The sequence below is a fragment of the Mesoplodon bidens genome, assembly GCF_964165515.1.
Source record: "Mesoplodon bidens genome assembly, chromosome: 5".
Lineage (NCBI taxonomy): Eukaryota > Metazoa > Chordata > Mammalia > Artiodactyla > Ziphiidae > Mesoplodon > Mesoplodon bidens.
Genome location: NC_138161.1, coordinates 113,560,859 through 113,580,511, shown reverse-complemented (window position 1 = coordinate 113,580,511; position 19,653 = coordinate 113,560,859). Strand labels below are relative to the sequence as shown.

The window sequence follows — 19,653 nt, the reverse complement described above, 5'->3', positions numbered from 1 at the left end:
CCACACCTCTGAGCCTCCTTGGGTCTGGGCTCATGGTGAGTTATGAGCCCCGATCACATTTATATGCATTCTAACTTTGTAGTTTTCAGAAACACTTCATGTAGAATTTTTCTGAACCCGAATACACAAGTGGGCAGATGGGGCATGATAAAGAAGGCCATCTTTCCAAAAGAAGAAATAATCTCTTGCAGCCTTGACTTAGAGGATGTGCCTTGTGCCACCATTACTAGCTGGTAATAATTGGGGCAAAAGTCTGAAATGGGCACATCCTCTTTGTCTCAGGGGCCAGCTATCAGTGACGTGTATTTTTCCATTTAGTAGCTAATGGCTGGTAATCTCAGAGGTTCTCCAGTGCTGTGGACCTGAAGGAGTACTGTATGGCCATATGTGCTCCCATGTTTATACATACATGTCCACCCTTGGGTGTCACCTTTTCTAGTCTAGAATCTGGTCTCTTTCAAATGATGCAAATAGAGCACTTGCTGGGTGTTATCACGGAACTCAATGCTGTGGGGATGGACCTTGGGCAAGTCATGATGTTTCTCTGGGCCTCAGTTGGCTCTTTTTGTGAATGACCTATTCTGCAGCACTGGAAGCAGGAAAACATGGCACACCTCCCATAGAGAGCGTCATTCTCTGTGTAATTGACAGTTTGTTCTGGGAAGTTTCAAGGTATTACTGAAATTTAGAGCTAGCGATCACCTCTGTTGGGAGCAAAGGGGAATTTGAGTTGGTCTGTCAAACCCCAAGTTATCTCTAGATAACACTAGAGAGCCTTGTGAGATTACCAGGTATCAATTGTACTACTCCATGGTAAGGGATTTAACACAGTTGTGTTTATTTTAAAACAAATAAAAAGATTATGGAGCAGAATGCCTTGCCTGAGACTTCAAAGCAGTTACACACTTACGGAGAGTATCTGGGGGCCATGCCCCTGGTCCCCCAACTGTAGAACAGTTTGGTGAAAAAAACTAAACTAAGTGATCTCGAGGGTTCTTTCTTATTCTAAAGAGTCTAAAATTAAACACCAGCCCAGTCCTGAGGGATAGTAATGAAAGCTGTATATAGTTCACAGTTTTTGAGTATACAACATTGAATTAATGCTTCTGTGGATAAAATAATTTTAAGCAAAACCATGTGCATGTATAAAATACATTCATTAAATTGATTCTATTAGGAATTTCTGATAGATTCTAAGCTGGAATGAGGTTTTTAAGTTCATCAATTCAGGACAAAAGAAAAATAAGGTAGGACAATAAGTTGAAACCGGAAATAATTGAGTAACAATAATGGCTCCCATATATTGAGTCCTTTCTCTGTGCGAGGCATGATGCAAAGCATTTCACATGTGTTACCACACTTAATCCTCACATCAGTGTGGAAAGCTAAGTAATATCATCCTGTATTTTTCAGGTGAGGAAAAGGAGGCTCAGGGAGGTTAAGAAACTGGTCCAAAGTCACAAAAACAGTAGGTGCTAAAACAAGAACTGGAACCCAGAACTGTATAACTTGTATAACTTAAAATTAAGCTCTAACCCCAAAACTGCAGTATAGTTGCTAGTGGTAGGGCACACATTTGTCTATGAGTTCCCCAGCAAACAAGGCAAAAAAACAGGACCAGGTATAAGACACTGTATCCATCAGCCAGAGGCGAACCCTACCCGAAGATGCGCAGCTTTCCTGATCCTAAGACCTAAGTTATGCGGATTGAGGCCCTTGAAGAGCACAGACTTTCTATGCAGCTTATTTAAGAAGACATACTATTTTCAAACACGTTAGCACAGTTATTGTGTATAATCAATACCCCACTTCCATGAGATGGGTAATGATTCATCAGATCAGGTTGCTACGGCCTGCTTCACAACTGTCTGCTATCTGCTTCAAACTTGGAGCAGTGGGCCTCCCTGGTGGCGCAGTGGTTGAGAGTCCGCCTGCCGATGCAGGGGATACGGGTTCGTGCCCCGGTCCAGGAGGATCCCATATGCCGCGGAGCAGCTGGGCCCGTGAGCCACGGCCGCTGAGCTTGCGCATCCGGAGCCTGTGCTCCGCAACGGGAGAGGCCACAACAGTGAGAGGCCCGTGTACCGCAAAAAAAAAAAAAAAAAAAAAAAACTTGGAGCAGTACTTCTTTGGGCATAGTCAGTTATCCAGACTTGCACATGGTTCCAAGAGACCTTTTGCCTAATTATAGTGAATTATGGAGCTATTAATGAACTAGATTCTCAATACGTAAATATTTAATGCTCTCCAGGGAGAAAGGCTGAGGTCTGGCAACAGCCTATTCAGCACTTGGACACACTCAAAAGACAAGGATGTGACGATGGACTGGGGCCAGGCTTTTGCTTGTAGACACACATGCAGGCACCTCAGAGCCAACGTTTCCCTCCTGAGACCTCAAATAGAAAGGAAGTGTGGACTATATGTTGAGTCCTATTAAAGTATATACCTATTGCTATGGAAATATCCTTATAATGGAAAGTTCTCTGGGCCCCAGCTGTTAACCCAATTAAATATTTGTCACAGTGAACACTGACAGAAACAGCATAATCGGGCCAGCCTTGAAGTCACTGTTACAGAATTTGACCTGTATGGCTTTTGCCTGGCTGTACCTCTTTAGTACTAAGACCTTGGAACTTTAGCATCTTAAACTCAGGAAAACAAAGCTTACCTCTTTCCTTTCAAAGCAGCTTTCCCCAGAGTTCCACGGACCACCCCTTCTCCCAGCCTCCAAACCCAAGCTACCCTGGCTTCTTGCCATCTTTTCCCATCTAGGCTGTGTCAACCTCAGCTCCCTCTGGAGCGCTTGGCACACCGCACCCCTTCCGCGTTCCCATGGCTCTGCTCAGGTCCGGCCTCTCCCCTTCACTATCTCATGGCTCCTAATCAGCCTGGCCGATCCCTCCCTGCCCCCGCTGCAAGGTTGACCTTCTTCAGGTGTACTCTGGTGCTAGCACCTGCATTGAAAACATGAACGTTTACTTAATTCAGTCACTTTTCATGAACTTCAGAATTAAATCCAGACTCATTCACCTGCTTTCCAGTTCTTTCACATCCTGGCACTTCCAACTTCCCTTACCTGTCTCATCTCCTCTTCCTCCGCAGAGACCCATGGCTCTGTGCTCCAGGGAATCTGACTCCATCCTGTTGCCCAGACCCGCTTCCCATTTGCTTCCACCCTGCAGAGCCTGCATGTCAGGGCCTGATGGCTGGCAGTTTCTGAAGCTCTTTACTACCACGCTACCCATCCCTGTGTCCACCCACGCACACACGTACTACAGAACCCTCTCTCCCTCCTTTTGCACCATTTTGGTTTTGCATTTTCATCATTTAGACAAAACTAAGAATAGTTCTCGGTAGATTATACTCTTTAAAAACAGAGCAGTATCTTCCTCACGTATCCTCACTCTGCCTCACGCAAAGCCTGTACGTCTTAAGCCTCCGAAGCTTATGGGATTTCCAAAGCTGAGAGTAATGGTCTGCTCTTCCCCTGCAGCCCTACAGTCGCCTATTGAATATCAGCGGAAAGAAAGGAGCACAGCTGTGATGAGGTCCCAGCCTGCTAGGGTTCCCCAAGCCAGCCCCAGGCCTTACTCCTCCATCCCCGTGGGCTCCGAGAAGCCCCCAAAGGGCTCCAGCTGTAACCCGCCTCTGCCACCCCTGAAGATATCTACCTCCAATGGCAGTTCGGGGTTTGACTACAACCAGGCTGGGGACAAGTTTGAGGCCAGCAAGGTAAGTGACAGCCCACTACTGCCAGCCTCACCACTTTGAGGGTACAGCCTCTGGGCTTACTTTATAAAGTATCATCTTTTTATGCTGATCATTTTAGCAGCAAGAGCCCACTAAATACAGCCGAATCTCAATGACTTCTCTTTCTTCCCCTGAAAACTGAGTGAGTTAAACCAGTTCCCTACCTCTCCACTACCCTCCTCCCCCGCCATCCAGATGCTCTGTGTTAAAGGGCTATTGTCATCTGCAGAAACACTATACAAATATGGTAATGTTGGAGTGGCAATTATGATTTGTAGCAAACAGAGGAGTTGTGGTGTGGATCATCTAAAAGTTGCAACTCTAGGGTTTGACATCCTGAAGAGATTGCCCTTTCTAATGATGAGCTGCTGAAGCGAGCTCATGCCCATTGGCTGAAGCAGCAAGAGGATGTTGCCCATCAGTGTGTGAATGGGGGAAGCTAGCCTTGGATTAGACTATCCAAGATAATCTACAATTCAAACATCGCCATGAGGAGAGTCATCAGTGTAACTGCAGATCCAGTCTACACAGCTGTTTTGACCCCACCAGGTAGTAGGAATGACAATGAATGGGAAAAGTGCTAGATCCCGAGTCAGGCGATCTGGTTTCTATTCCAAATTATGCAACTCAGAGCTTTGCGACTTGCCCTAGAACCTTAGCAGTTTACTTAATCTCATCAGGCCTGTTTCCTCTAGAACTCAATGGGTCTGTGAATGGGAACATCTGCATTTTTTACTTACATGTTCCCACCTTATAGTTTTATTTTTCTTACCCAAATTATTAGATGATGTTGATTTTTTTTTTTTTTTTTTTTTTTGCCATGCTGCACAACTTGCAGAATCTTAGATCCCCAACCAGGGATTGAACCCAGGCCATAGCAGTGAAACTGCCAAGTCCTAACCACTGGACTGCCAGGGAATTCCTAATTTTTTTTTTAATTAACTATTAATGTCTAAGTTCAGTTCTGTATAAGAGTAACTATACTGACCTATTTTATCACATCAGCTGGAAATTATTTTTTCATCTTAAAAATCCCCTGCCCTTGTGAATAAGTTGAAGTCACATTAACTTACTGAAGAATTTCTGGCTCTCACCATGCTCTGTGAGGCAGCCAGGCATCTGTGGAAGTTACAGGTCTGTCTAGAAGCAGCTTCCCTGGTGCAGAGTCATGTGCAAAGGTCATGGAGGGCAGGACCTTTCATATTAATGAATACAGGGGGACTGGAGTTCTCTTCCCACAGGAGTTGGGTCAGGGTAGGTCATGCCCCTGCCTTTGAATTGGGCAAATGTCTCATTGTTACTCCTGTCTCAAGGAGGGTCAGAATGTAGAGTAAGACCAATGCTTTTTCAAAAGGAAGAAAAACATGTATCAAAGAGCCTGTGTTCTTTTCTTTGGGGGATGGTGACCACTCACCTGACCTTTGCCCTGACCTCGCTCTGCCCAGGTGCTTACGTATCCCTGTGTCTGTGCCATACTCTTCCTTCCATGAGCTGGAGGATGCTGGTGGGAAGATGCATGCTAAGGAGGGACTCCCAGGTGGAAGGCGTGTTTATACCTTTACCTAAGGCTGGGCAGTATCTCCACCTCTTCACTCTCACTTATAATATTAATGAGACATTTTCATTATAAATAAAATACATTTTCAGAGCCCGTTTATGAATATAATTCCATTTTTCAAGATAATCTTCTGCTTGCCATTTACCCTGCTAGCGGGAAGGCTGACTTTCAACCACACATTAGGATGCAGAGCAAGCCCATGTGAACCAGCCTTCCTGTGTCTGTGTCCCTCTTGCCCTTGTCTCCTGGCAGAGTGACCTGGGAGGCTGCAATGGGGTCTCATCCATGGCCGTGATCAAAGATTACTATGCACTGAAGGAGAACGAAATCTGTGTGAGCCAAGGTGAGGTGGTCCAGGTCCTTGCCATCAACCAGCAGAACATGTGCCTGGTGTACCAGCCCGCCAGCGACCACTCCCCCGCCGCCGAGGGCTGGGTCCCAGGCAACATCCTGGCACCCCTCACCAAAGCCACGGCAGCCGCAGAAAATAGTGACGGGAGCATCAAGTAAGTGCCTCGTTGGCTTCCCCGGGAGAGGAGTATGTGGATTAAAAAAAAAAATTCAAAACAAAGAACACAAAAATGCAAACACACGGTAGGGAATTACTGCTGCTTATTCTCAACAGTGCCACCAGAACCAAGGTTTGAGTGCTGGAACCACACGCAGCAGGGGGCAACTGGGCTGGAGTGTTCCGATTTTTTTTTTTTTTTTTTTTGGTGGTGGTGGTGGTAACACTGATGGTGTTTCTTTCCTTTTCATTTGTAATTTTCTGTTTGTTTTTTTTTTCTTTTCTCCCCCCCCTTGTTAAGAAAAGAACCCTACTGAAACCCTAGGTGACAAAAGGCATGCCTCCTGTTTCTCCATTTGACCCACCACAGGATTCACTGGACTGGACTTCTATTTATATTGTATTAAGTTACTGATATATATATATATATTTTTTGATTGACACCAAAAAATTACCTTAGCACAAATGCCAGACCTGTATAGGTCAGAGGCCTGCTGCTTCTCCCAGGAGAGAGGGAACTTTTTGGTTGTCTATGGCAATTCCTCTGTACAGATTGTAACTTTTTTTTTTTTGACTTTCCCCCTCCCCTGTCACTTTAATATATGTTCATGGTCATTTGTAAGATATTTCTTTTCCTTATTTTGGTTGCGAAGACCCTTCCAAACACATTCCTGTATAAAGTATTTTGCACTATTTAAAAAAACCCATATGGATGAAGTCAGGCTGTGCAATATAATGGAGAGTCACAATGTTCATCATTGTACCTGTAATGTAACTAATAATTTTAAATGTACTATTTTAAATATGTAAAATAAATTTTCACCGTGAGCATGTTTTAATGAGGTTAAAGACTAGTTGACCCTTTTTCCTCAGTGCACTATTCTGGGACTTCTAAATGTACAAACGATTCTTCTTTTTTCTTTGAGTTGGTTGAATGCATTGGCAGTTCCTTCCTACACAAGAAGTGCCTTTGTGGCCAGAGGTCCAACCCTAGCCTTCCCTTCTAAGCAGCCCATGTGTGTTCTCTCTAACCTCTGAGGTGAGGGATGATGCAGATCGGATGCTGTCCAGCTGGGCGACCTTGAGGTGCTGATGTAAACCAGTGGCTAGTGTAGAAGGCGGTGGGCTGGCTTGCGGCCTCCACTGCTCTCCACGCTGTGTGGTCGCCAGCGGCCGGGGTGGAGGAGCTCCCATGAGATATCTGAGCAGCAGCACCAACAGAGCTGCGCCTCCTTGGAGCTTTCTCTAGCTCAGCGACAGAGACTGCCGACCCCACCCTGGCCTTTCTAGGTAACTGCAGGCCCAGCTGGAAATCAGCAGTGGCCCCTAAATGGCAACAGGCCTGATTCGTTTTATCCTAAAGACACTTGGTTTCAGCACCTTTTATGAAGCCTTGGATATAAAGGCCCTCAAAGCATTGAGGTTCTTATTAATCGGTGGCTTACAGAGCTAGCTAACTCGTAATGAGTTGTGATCTAATTATCCAGGCACTCAGCACTTCTCCCTTGCATCTTTTGGTCACTTTTTCATACCTTCCATGGGAGGACTGGTAGGAAGGGTGTCAGGCTGGGCAAAAGAGAGCAGGTTCAAATACCAATTGGTCATTCGGTTCCTTGTCAGTGGCTCTTGCACAAGGGTTGGTGGGAGTGGCGCAGAGCAATGGACTCTGGTTGTCACCAGTTATCAGTGAAGGGCACTCACCGTACCCTCCCCAGGGCTGCTGTGACCACAAGGGTCAGAGTTGGTTGTGATGCCTATGGGATAAATGTCACTGAAACCCTGTTTCCACATCAGTCCCCAGGCTTGTGGCCGAGAGATGGAAGCTCCCCAAACCATGATGACGCGTTCTTCTGGGAAGAAGAATACGAAATTGAGCGTGTCCTGCCACTTGTACTACTCTGAGTCTCCTTCTCAGTGTTACTTGTAGCATTTCTAGTTTCTCACTAATCATGCCGAATGACCCAGCGGGTTGTGATAAACATAGGAATGCAGCCCCATGCTCACGCACACACGCACTGTGCCGGCTGCCCTAGGAGTCTTTTCAGCAGGGACCTCCCTGACTCAAGATGTTCTCAGAATGAGCCAGGGACATGGCTTTGGGGGTAAAGATAAGGGATGAAAGTCTGCAGTTAAGAGTGATATTATCTGAGGTTCATTTCGGTGACCTTCTCACTCAGAAACAACGGTTGGAGTGAGAGCTGGTATGCAAGGAATCCCAGGGAGCCTGCCTCTTTAGGAGGCACAAGAGAAGGTCTGGCCAAGAGATCCTTTTTTGCCTTTTGAAGGAGCCGCTTTCCAAAAAAAATTGGAGGACATGACTATGATCACTCTTTCCTACTCAGAAAGTTGATTGCTAAACCTCCATGCTAGTGATAAATATCTTGAGAACACCTTCCCCAGGTCATCCTAAAATCTGTGACATTTATGGAGTTTTGTGGAGGAGATGCTACGCATTTTGGAGCATCTCCCTTCCTCCTAAATCTCATAGGCCTCTCTCTCTCTCCCCTCTCTCCCTTAATGATGCTCTTTTCATTGAGCCCTGTCTGCCTAGGCCTAAATTTGATAAGGAGACACTGAAGGGAAACCAGCCTCACTTAACTCCAGACATGACAGAACTTCATCCAGACTCTGTGACCACACCTGAAACTGACGCTGCCTGCCCAGGGTCCCTGATGCTGTTTGAGACTTGGCTTTTGGTGTCTTTGAGTCCTAACATATGTGGAACTCAAGAGCTCTGCTCTGAGCCTCTCTTTCAGGTCTGTGAAGAAATAGCTCCCAACCCTCTTGTGAGAAGGAAGAAGTTAAGATAGTGTGAAGGGACATTGCCACCCTCACCTCCCTGAGAGCACGCGTTGGGTCTTCTCCCAACAGGAAAACTCTAGGACCTCTTAGTAGTTGTCAGACAGAGCCTTGTATTCACAAACACTGAGTGATGTGGAGAACATAGACCAAGAAACCCTTCATCCTAAGTCATCCAGATAAATGAGTGGTGCCCACGAGTTTATAAAGTCAAATGCCCTAGAACCTCCTATCTGTACTACGGTGTTTGGGAGTGGCCACAGCCTAAATACAAATAATGAGATGAAAACCTCAAAAGCATCCTTTTGGGTCTTTATATCTGATCCTGGGAAAGTACCAATAGCTTATAAACTATAGAATGTACTTCCCTTATCTTTCCTATTTTATTGCCCCCTCCCCACAGTCTTCTCCCATCCATCATACCCTTCAGGAAGGGAATTCCTGAGTCCTATAAGGCCTCATCAGTATATGAAAACTTCCCTCGGTAGAGTTTAATCACTTAGTACTCAGACTTGCCTCAAATGCTACAATCAACCTTGTACATCTATTGGGAGGGGTCAAAGTTCATCCTCACTCATTTCCTGTTGGAGGTGAGATCTGCTGCCAGCCACCACAGGAGCTGATGTGCAGGTTTGGGGCCTCTGAAGCAGGGGCTTGACTGGAGCGCCTCACCTACTGACTCACCCACTGACTCACCCAAGGGTGGCAAGCCCACCCACCGCTTCACTCTGCCCTGACCTGCCATTTTGATTGGTGCATTTTTTGGTACAACAGGAAGTCATGTTCATGGCATACTCTACGCATGAGAAAGCGGGCGGAAGTGGAGAACACGGGTAAAAATGAAGCCACAGGGCCTCGTAAACCCAAGGATATTCTGGGCAACAAAGTCTCTGTTAAAGTGAGTAAGGTGTTCCGGAGCTGTGTCCGACCTCTTATCTACTCCCACCCTGCAGCATTCTCACGAGGCAAATTGGGTGGATGGGGACCAGAGGGGAAGTACTTTAGTAGGATTTTGCATGCGAGATCAATTTACGTTTTATTTTTTATTTCTCCTGGCAACTTCGATCCAAATAAGTAAGTATCTCTTTTTTTTTTCTTTTATACCTTCCTCCTTATACTGTGCAGATGTTTTATAGCAAAATTATCTGCAGTATTATTTATTCTCTTAGAAATGCAAGATGCTTGACTCATATTAAAGTACTCAAAGCCACCCATTCAGTATCCTAGGTTTGAAAATACATGCAGGGTAAAGAGATTAGAGATGCTTTCCAAACCTCCAACCCTTTGAAGTCTGAGGTTTGGAATTTAAGGGCTACTGTGTCCTTGGTAAAGTTTCATTTCTTTTCCCCAGAATTCAGATGCCATCACCTTCAGGCCTATGCATAGGCAGAGAAGGGAGGCACATTGATGAAGCCCAAGTTATTGCTTTGTAACAATCCAGTTGTTATTGTGAACTCACTGATTCTAAGCTTTGACAGACCCTTGTCCCCCATCTTGAAACGATGTGATCTGTTTTCTTTACATTGGGCTCTCAGAAAAGACATGGCTCTGGACAATGGAAATTGAACCGCTGATGTTTAATATTGTTATAATGTGTGATTATCTACCTGAGTCTTCCTGAGCAAAATAAGAACAAGCAAAACCCATTCTAATGTCCTTCTTGGGGAAAAGAAATTGTACTCTCTCCCTCACCCTCATCTGGGAAGTCCAGCCTCACAGAAGACAACAATTTAAATTCGACAGCACTCATGCTTCATTTGGTTGCTTCCATTGCTATTTCCCGTGAGATGAGCAGCTTACACGATCCCAGCCTCCTCTCCCTGAAAAGAGCATGCTGCCGCCCTAGGTGATCTGCACTCCACCTGAGCGGCACCTGGTTTTTCTCTGCCCAATTTCCCATTGTCCATGCTTCTTTCAAGTTCTCCCCACCCTCTAGCCAAAGCTGCCTGTGTTCTAACTGTGTTCTCTTTCTTCCCCCTTCCTCATGCTGCCCATCAAGGAGACGAACAGTTCCGAGGAGTCAGAGTGTGATGATCTTGACCCTAATACTAGCATGGAGGTAGAAGCAGCTATTGTTGTCCTCTTTCCTACAATGATTGTCTTTTTTGATGTGTTCTGTAACAGTGACCTTGCTAAAAGTGACCAGCCAGTCAAGGATACATTGTGATATTAGGGCATCTCTCGGTGTCCCATCCAACTTACAGAAAACAAAACAAAACTTAATTCAGTTTGATTCTGATAGAAAACTTTTCCTAGGTGCATTTTTTAAACCTTCTGGTTCTCTTGAATGCTTGCTTAGTATTTTCTTCTTTGGCAGATTTGGCTTTGTGTAGCAAATATCCAACTTCGTAATTGGAAACTTAGAAAACATTTTTTTTCATGGAAAATAGCATTATAAAGAGTAGTTGGTTCCCAGCTAAAGATAAGAACTCATTTGTTTTAGTTTCTCCTTCCTCCCTTTCCCCTCTTTTTTTCTTTCCCCTGTATGTTCTTTTTCTTCTGGGACTTATATTCCTCCCTGAAGGCTCCAGTAAAATCATGGAGTAGGTATGGCTTGGGGGGATGACCTGGCCCCTAGTCACTGTGTATAGCTGGCCAATAGCAAATGGGGAGTGACCGCAGCAACTCCAGAACCCCCACTTCCCCAGCCCCCAGGGCTCCTGGGCAGTGGCTGTTCCTGCCACGAAGGAAAAGAACCCTGGGGATCACCTCCCTCCTGTAGGCCTAGCAGAGGCCTCTCTAGAGACAGGAAGGCTGAAACCTTGCCCGGGGGCCTTTCTCATACTCCAGGGTTACAAAGATGTGGAAGTGAAACCAGTACCTCCACCAACAAGAACATCCAGTCAACTTCCAGGTCGTTCTAGGCCAGGAACTCTTTGGGGTAATAGAAATAGGACTCTCACATGGCTTGCCACTGAGTGACAAGCATCATAAATCTACAACACCTAGAGAATTGGAGCAAACTTGGCTTTCCCTGCCATTTTGCACTTCAGAGTAAACTAAAATGCTTTTCTCCAAATCTGTACCCACATCCCCGATAATGGATAAAAGTTTAGAGGTTTCTTCTATGCACAAAATACAGAATATTTTTTTAAAACCTTTTCCTTTTTATAGCCCTACGCTTTTCACTTAACTAGATGGAACCTTTATTATTCTTATTCTAATTTGACCTAATCCCAAAGAAAGCCACCACCATATTATGACAACCACCACAAAACCCAAGGAAGACCATGTGGCTCCAGGAGGGGTAAGTCAGTGGTGGAAGGCACCAGTTGAGTTGAATCAGGCCAGAGACCAGTGGTTGAAAGTGGGAGTTCTGCCAGGATAAAATAGTCCCCTATGGCTGTGGGTGTTGCCATGGAGCGAAATCTGGCAGATGTGGGCCGGTGCAGGGCTCCCCTGTGGGAGGAGGTGGATGTGGCATTCATAGCCTAAATATATCTTAGAGAATGGGGAAGGTGGGGGAAACTTCTGGCTCCGCTTTCCTTGCATTTCGTAGGATAGGCACCAGCTCCTGGGAAGCCCACATCTGTCAGCCTGTAGATGCCTCATGGCACCTGTATCTCCAGACCTCAGTATTGCTGGCATGTAGTGAAAATGTCATCTGCAAATACATGGAGGGAGAGGGAAAGCCAGGTATCTGTGTTCCACAAGGCAATTTGGGACGTTTTTCAGCTCTGGTGGACTAGGGGGAGAAAAATGACTTTCCCACTCTGCTCTTTAAAGGAAGAATTGGGCACAGGGAGATGTGGGACCAGATGAGCAACATACACTGAGAAGGTTAACTGATGTACTCCGATGCTCCAGTCAACGTTTAGATAAGCAAAAGCTTGCATGCGCACATGTCTTAGCCCTGCTTTGTGAATTGCACACGTTTCTAGGGTTCTTATTCAGCCAGGGCTTGCAGCCCTTTGCATGAGCTGTGTGAGATGGGTCCCAGGGAGGTGCTGTTGGTGCATAAGGAAAGGTGTTAGGATGTCAGTGCTGGACAGAAGAAAGCCGAAAACCGTGTCGATGCATGTCTGAAAAGTTTTCAAATATAATACGTTGAGGCAGAACTGGAACTCTTGAGGGGGAATGTGGTTGGAAGCTGCAAATATTCTGGTTAATCCAAGGTTTCTGTAGTAGGTGTGCCTGCAGCCCTTGTATATTTCATATGGATCCTTGTAGGGATCGGCAAGCTCTTCTGAACTGTGTTGCCATGTTGAAATTAACTCTGAGCACATAAGCAGGTGCTGAGGGGAAGCAGGCATCTTGGCACTGCTCGTATTTTCAGACACGGATAACAAATAAGATATAGAAACTCAGCCTATTCAATATGAACTGAGAATTTTCTCAAGGGGTAGGTAGGTAGCTCTTTATTGCAATGTCCATTGTAGAAGAAAATGGCTGGGGGTGCCTACTGAAAAGAGCTAAACCTTAAAGACCCGGTTTGAGAAATAGGTGGGCTGGCCACCTCATAAAGGACTCTTGCTGTTAAACTGATAGCTTTGGGCATCATTACCAGGCCTAGCTTGGCCCCCAACCTCACTCTTGTCTTTTGAACCTGATGACTGCAATAGGTGTTGTCTCATTGGGAGCATGTCCCTGTGCCCTGCTGAGCTGAACTGCAACTCCTGTGGCCTGTGCTAAGATCCCCTGGGCCTGGTCCCCCAGCTGACACCCCTGCCACATACCCTGTGCACTGCTCAGTGTTAGATCTCCGAATGCTAAGTCCTGCCCTGCTGACTGCCCACCCTTGACCTGATGCCAGCACGCTGATTCCAAGCCTAGCTATGTGTCAGCTCTTATCTCCTGCCTCTGCATGAATATCACTTCCAAAGCATTCTGATTCTCAATTGGTGGGTTGAAGGGTTCCTTTAAGGAGAAGTTTCCTGGGGTCTTTGCTTACACACCAGCTGCTTGCTCCCCTCAGGGCCGGCATATGTCCCAACATACTGTTTTAGGGAGATATATAGGCACATCCTTGAAAGCTAATTAAGAGGAAAATAAAGCACCTTGAATCCTAGGAATCTGATTTACAAAGCTTTCCGAGAATACCCAGTTATATAAAGGGAGGCAATTCTGCTCTAATGTGTACATCCTTTTTCTTCCCCTGTAGACACATGCTCGTGAATGGTCTCAAGTACAGACCCACCTCCCACTCCCAGCACCACAAGCCACACCACCAGCTACTGCAGGACTGGCTCTGGGTCTGTGCGATCCCCTCGTGACCACAACCCCCTTCCCTCCTGCTGATCCGTGGGCACACCTCAGAGGGGACCGTTCTAAAAATGACACGGACCTGTGCACAGTTCAGCCTTCTTCTTTACCCTGCACTGATTACACTTTGGTGGTGGCAGTGGAGGGGGATATTCTATATGAGAGAAATGTCTCTGCATGGAAGAAGAGTCAAATCAGGCTGGAAATCAAACGCTAGGCTTTCTTGGGAACTAATGAATATTAATTCATTTTTTCCAGTAGAGCTTAGACTGCTGATTGCCTTTTATTGACAAGATAGGCAGGCGTGATGGTGAGCTGGATGCCACATGCCCACCTATCAGCTTCTCATCCTGCCCTGCCCAGGCTGGAGCCAGGGCTGGAGGCTCAAGGCTCAGAATCGCCCCTCTTAGCTGACACCCATCTCTGAGAAGCATGGATTTCTTCTGAGCTGTACTGGATTTCTCCCAGGACCCAGGCTAGGAAGGTTTCCACATCCGTGCCACATCTGAAACGTGGTCTGAAGACTGTCAATGCTTGGGTTTTGGCATCTACCCTCCAACCCCAGCACTGCCACTTGCCCACAGCGGACACTGGAGTAGGAAAGCCTGACCCAACCTCCCAGTCCTGGGCCTCGGTCTTCAGCCCAGCTTTTATGTCAAGTCCAATTAATTAAATGCATCTTAATTGTTTTGTTAATGCCCAATACCACTTTTAGCAGAGATGGTCAATCCATCAGAGTAAGAGGTTGTCGTGATTCCAAAAAGACTGCATCTCTGCCCCAGCCATTTGACGCAGGGCCAGCCTCCCCCACGGCACAGGCTGCGTGCGGTCACGATGCTGGCCCCCAGGTATTTAGCTCCGGGTGGAGGTCAGGGTGCTTGTTGTGTAAGAACGGGCTTGGGATCCTGTGGGAGAGAAGGCACTTGGAAAAGTGAAGCTAATTTGGAAGGAAATTTCCAATTAGGGTAAGACTCATAGACTCTCAGAGTTGATGGAAACTTGGAAAACTTTAATTAACCCTATCCCCTTCATTTATTTACTCTTTATGGTGGTAAAATATACACGACATAAAATTCACCATTTTTACCTTTTTTAAGTGGCATTAAATGCTTTCACAGTGGTGTGCAGCCGTCACCATTATTCATTTCAGAGCTGTTTCATCCTCCCAAACTGAAACTGTAGCCAGTAAACAATAACTCCCCTTTACTCTCCATCCCTCCAGCCCCTTCCAAGGCTTTGAGAAGAGGAAACTGAGGCAGAGGAAGTTGTAACTTCCTGTTCAAAAGTGAGCGGGTGCCCTGAAGGCAGTTTCTGGTTTTCCCTGGCCCTTGTTCCCCCACCCGACACCATCCTGCTCCTCTCTTGGAGCCCCTCCCACCTCCAAGTCCAGGTAGGTTTTAATCTAAAACACAGTTTCTGGCAGACAAGAAGACGTGCCTTCCAGGGCCAATTTTCCTCTGCGAATTTGTTATTTAACTTTCGAGCTCAGCAAAGAGGAATATCTTTTCTGCCCATCCCAGCCCTCCAAGGCTGAAGTAGGACTTAGATAAAAATCACACAAAAGGCAGTATCACATGGAAAGAACACTGGAACGGGAGCCAGAAAACCTGGACTGCAGTCTGGGCCCTGTCGGCTATGAGACCTCGGGCCAGTCAGCCTTTCTGAGCCTCGGGGTTCTCTGTGGGAGGTCGCACAGCTCTGAGGGCACGGGTGTTTATGTAAGGGACATGAGCCCTTTGAGCCTTGTGCAGATCTAAGGTGTGACATCCAAAGACTTTGCTCTCCTGAACGTCTGACTCTGACAACAGTGAGACCCCAGCAGGAGAGAAAGTAGAAGATTGTGTGCTTTGCCCCTGAAACTTGCTCTGCAGGGGGTGTGGCGGGAATGGCCTGGGTACATTTCCTCCCGAGACCCAGCTGGAGTGTCCACTTCCGGCTCTGGGAAGGGCTTGAGTGGCCAGAGCTGAACTTTTCTTTCCCTCCCCAAATCCACAGTTCCCCAGGCCCAGCTTCCACGTCTTCAAAGAGCTAGGCTGCTGCTCCCACCTCAGCTGCCTTGGCGCCTTGTCCCAGATTCGGAGCTTCAAAATAACCTGGCCAGACAGACGGAAGGAAACTTTTACACCCCTAGTCGGGTGACTGACCTCCTGGCATCACCAGTGTTTCTACCGGTGCCTGTTTCTGCATTTTATAAAAGAATTTTTTAATGAAAAGAACTCTTGGGAGAAAAAGTGAAGCATCACACGCCTCTCGTTTTATTTTTACAAAATATTTTCTTTGTAATAGACCTGATAGGTTGGGCCCCGAGACTGACTCTGCTTTGCCTAGCTCTGTTCTAACTCCGCATGCAGATTGATTTATATTCTGCCACTGGGAGAAGGGCACTAAGCAGACTGGAGCTGGCGTTTCTCCCTCCCGGGAGGTTAATTACTAGATCTTCTACAGCATTAGTCACGTCTGTCATGCTTTCTGTTCCTTCCAACGGCCTGGTGAAGATTCGGTTTTCTTACCCTCCTAGAAGAAACAGGTTCAGAAAGGTCATGGTCATACAACCAGGAAAAAGGGCAGGTCTTGACTGTGGTGCTTTGAGATGTCAAACGTGGCAGGTGATGGGAAGTCTGCTCCCCAAGGTACTTCCTTAAGGAGGGTCAGGTTCAGGCCCTCCTCTGTTGCATATTTGCTTGTTAGAGGAGAATTTCTTCCTCAACAACTTTTTTAATCCCTTGACAGTTGGGCTAATTATTTGGCCTCACCACACCCCTCTCCCAATGACTCAGGAGTCCAGACATAAAAGCCAAGAAAGAGGTCCAATTTCAAGGGCCGGAAATGTCTGAATTGGTTTCTCAGACCAGCACAGTCACTCGGCACACCCTCACGCTCGTCTGCAGGCCTAGCCCATTTCATTTAGGTCATACACCAGTGAGATTACAAGGTGCCACTGACCCAGAAGTCGCTCTCAGAGCCAGCTATCAGCGGGGCAGAGGTCACCACCTCCGTTGCCCACACCCCGTGCTGTCGAGGTCCACCTACTGGCTCACTCAACGTGTTTTCCTAATCAACTCAATATAACAAAAATCAGTTGACACAAGGCATCGCAGTGAGTACTATGGAGGGCCAAAGAATTATGTAAGATCTGGTCCCTACCACTGCTTACTGCCGTCAGATGAGGGAGGCAGCTCTGATTAAACGTCTGCGTTATACAGCAGACTTTGAAACTTGCTCTCATGGAGGCATGGAGCCATTCATGTACTCGTTCGGTGAATATTTAGACATCCACTCAGGCCCTGGGCTAATAACAGTAGCTACTGTTTATCAGCCTTTCCTATATATCTGGCTCCGTGCTGAGTCCTTTCCTCCCAACAGCACCCTGACGTAGGTACTATTATTATTTTTGTTTTACAGGTGAGAGAGCACAGAGATGTTAGTAACTTCCCCAAGGTTATGTATTCACAACCTGTCTCCCAGGATGCCTGTGAGCGTGGTCATTGGCTTCCCACGATGGCAGGGTAAGGGTTGGAGGGACTGATAGGATGGAAGCAGTCTTGGAAAAAGGTGAAGGGTCAGAAAAGGGCTTGAGCAAAGGTCCAGAGGTATGAGAGTGCCTGGCACATTTTGAGAAGAGACTAGCAGTCTGGGTAGCCGGGGTTTAGGTATGTGGGAAGAGTGGTGGGAGATAAAGCCTGGCAGGTGAGTTGAAACCAGACTCTGGAGGCCTCAGGGGACTTGCTAGGAAGCCTGGACTTAGTCCAGTGGACAGCAAGGAGCAGTGGAAGGTTGTCAGGCAGAGTCAGGGTGATTCATTCTGAACTTCAGGAAGGTCACTGGCACCTGACTGAGAACAGTGGGGACAGGCAGGCCTGTTGGAGGGCTGTTGCCATCGATCTCATGAAAGGTGGTAAATACCTGACCCTGATGGGCGGGACAGGGAGAGGAATGAGCGCCTGTGAAAGGCAAAGGAGGAGCCGTGGGGGAAGCAGAAATGACAGCGGCTGAGTGCGGCTGGGGATGTCAGGGAAGAAGCCTCGGGCGTGGGAATTCCCACAAATCAACCTTCCACTCTCCCATGTCCTCGGAACACACTGTAACCTGTTGTGGGTCCACAGACTCTGGAACGGTGTTTCACTCAATAAAAGAAGCTTAGGGGATAGGGGTATGATCAAGGTCAAATCATTGAGGGAGGAGACCTCAGAACATTCATCTATAAAGACTTTGAATATTCAAAGTCAAGATCTTGGCTTCCAAGTTGCAGACGTGACTTATAGGAGGGAAGTGATGACACCGCCGCTTCACCATCCCACCCTGCAACCCCAGTCCCACCCTGACAGACTTCTCTGTGGCTGACAGCCCCAGGAGACCAATGCATGCACATTCCGTTCCTTTCCCCTCTACTGTTTTGTGGGACAGGCGATAGATTTTTTTTCCATTATTCTATTAAAGTCATATTTTTATCCTTTTTATTTTTGAGAACACAGTAAATGTTCTTTAAGCAAAACACCGAGGAGGAATAGGAGAGGGGTTTGGAACTAGAAGTCCCTGTGAAACAATGTGCTCCACACATGGACATTCATAGCTCTATGCAGCAATTAGTGCTTATACGTTCTTCCCAGGAACACATGGAACTTTTTATGAAATTTGACCATGTACTACTCATAAAGCAAATCCCATCAAAAATCAAGGAATCAGTATTGTATAGACCAAATTCTCCAACCACAATGCAGTTAAGTTAGAAATCAAGAAGATAATTTTTTTAAACCTCATACATTTGTAAATTTTAAAACAATGCTATTACAATTGGGTCAAGGAAAAAAATGGTTGAAGAAAAATACTTAGAGCTAAATGATAATGAAAATACTTGGGAGGTACAGAACTAGTTCAAAGAGAATTCTGTTGCTGTTCAGGATTGTGTTGAGTTTATGTATTTTTTTTTACTGCAATTTATTTTATGTCCTGTTAAGAGATGAGCAGAGGTAGGAGTATTTTCTGAATTTTTAGAGAAATGTATTCTAAAAGATTAGAAAATCATGTCTGGTTTGGCCAGATTGGAAACATGAAGGGTTAAACCTCCAAACCAGAAATCATACCTCAATTTTTAGAGAGTGTTTTTCTGGTACCTGTTCATTTTATTGCCAGATCTCATCATCTAAAATCCCTCTCCTTCCTCCTCTGAACACAGATTCATATGAAACAAGCATAAACAGAATAGAAAGAAGAAGCAGAAGACAGAAATGTTGTTTTATTCAAGGTAGCTCTGAGTTGAGTTCAGGACATTCGGTTTGAGTTTCGTTTGGCCATTTTTATTCCCTCAGCGCTCTCGATATGTAGTTTTGAACTGTGTTCTGTGACAGGTGATGAGGGATTTAGAAAAAAACAGGTATTTTTCTTCTGGAGTCAGTTGACAGCTGCTTTTCTAGGCAGATGGGATTTCACCCTCACTCTTGGGTCTTGAAGTCAGAATCTTGGACACTGACTGGCAAGAAAAATAGACTCCAGGTTTCCTCAGAGCGCAGCGTGTTAGTCATTGCTGGTTGATTTCGCCTGTGATTCTTTCCTGTTACCTCACTGCCCTTCCGTTTTGAAGAAGAATCAGGAATGGAATTCTCTCCGGAAGGAAGAAATTGGGTTGCTGATGGACCGCGTCGTGGTGGTTCTAGGAGGACCCACTACCGCCTGCCGCCCTCTGCTGTTCAAATGAAACTGGGCTTCCCAGCAGTTCTTTCCCACCCGGCCTGTACCAGCCTCCTTCTCCTCCTGCACTTGGGTCTCCCAGAGAGACAGCGTGCATTTTATGTAAATGTCTTCTTCCCTCCACAGCCACTTCCGTTTTAGATTCCAGATC

At 46.3% G+C, this 19,653-nt stretch overlaps 1 protein-coding gene across 2 annotated transcripts in view; it reads left to right on the top strand.

Annotated features, from left to right (window-relative positions):
- Positions 1-19,653, top strand: part of LOC308618181 (kalirin-like) — a gene marked incomplete at its 3' end in the record, with an annotated part of 111,949 nt that overhangs the window by 69,428 nt on the left and 22,868 nt on the right. Inside the window, exons 14-17 of one of the 2 annotated variants that reach the window (XM_081235677.1) lie at positions 3,494-3,732; positions 5,561-5,814; positions 9,390-9,513; positions 10,615-10,674. In XM_081235677.1, coding sequence (XP_081091803.1) covers positions 3,494-3,732; positions 5,561-5,814; positions 9,390-9,513; positions 10,615-10,674 — 677 coding nt within the window. Of the gene's footprint in view, positions 1-3,493; positions 3,733-5,560; positions 5,819-9,389; positions 9,514-10,614; positions 10,675-19,653 lie in introns of those variants that run through there. The other variant, XM_081235676.1, reaches the window with a different exon arrangement.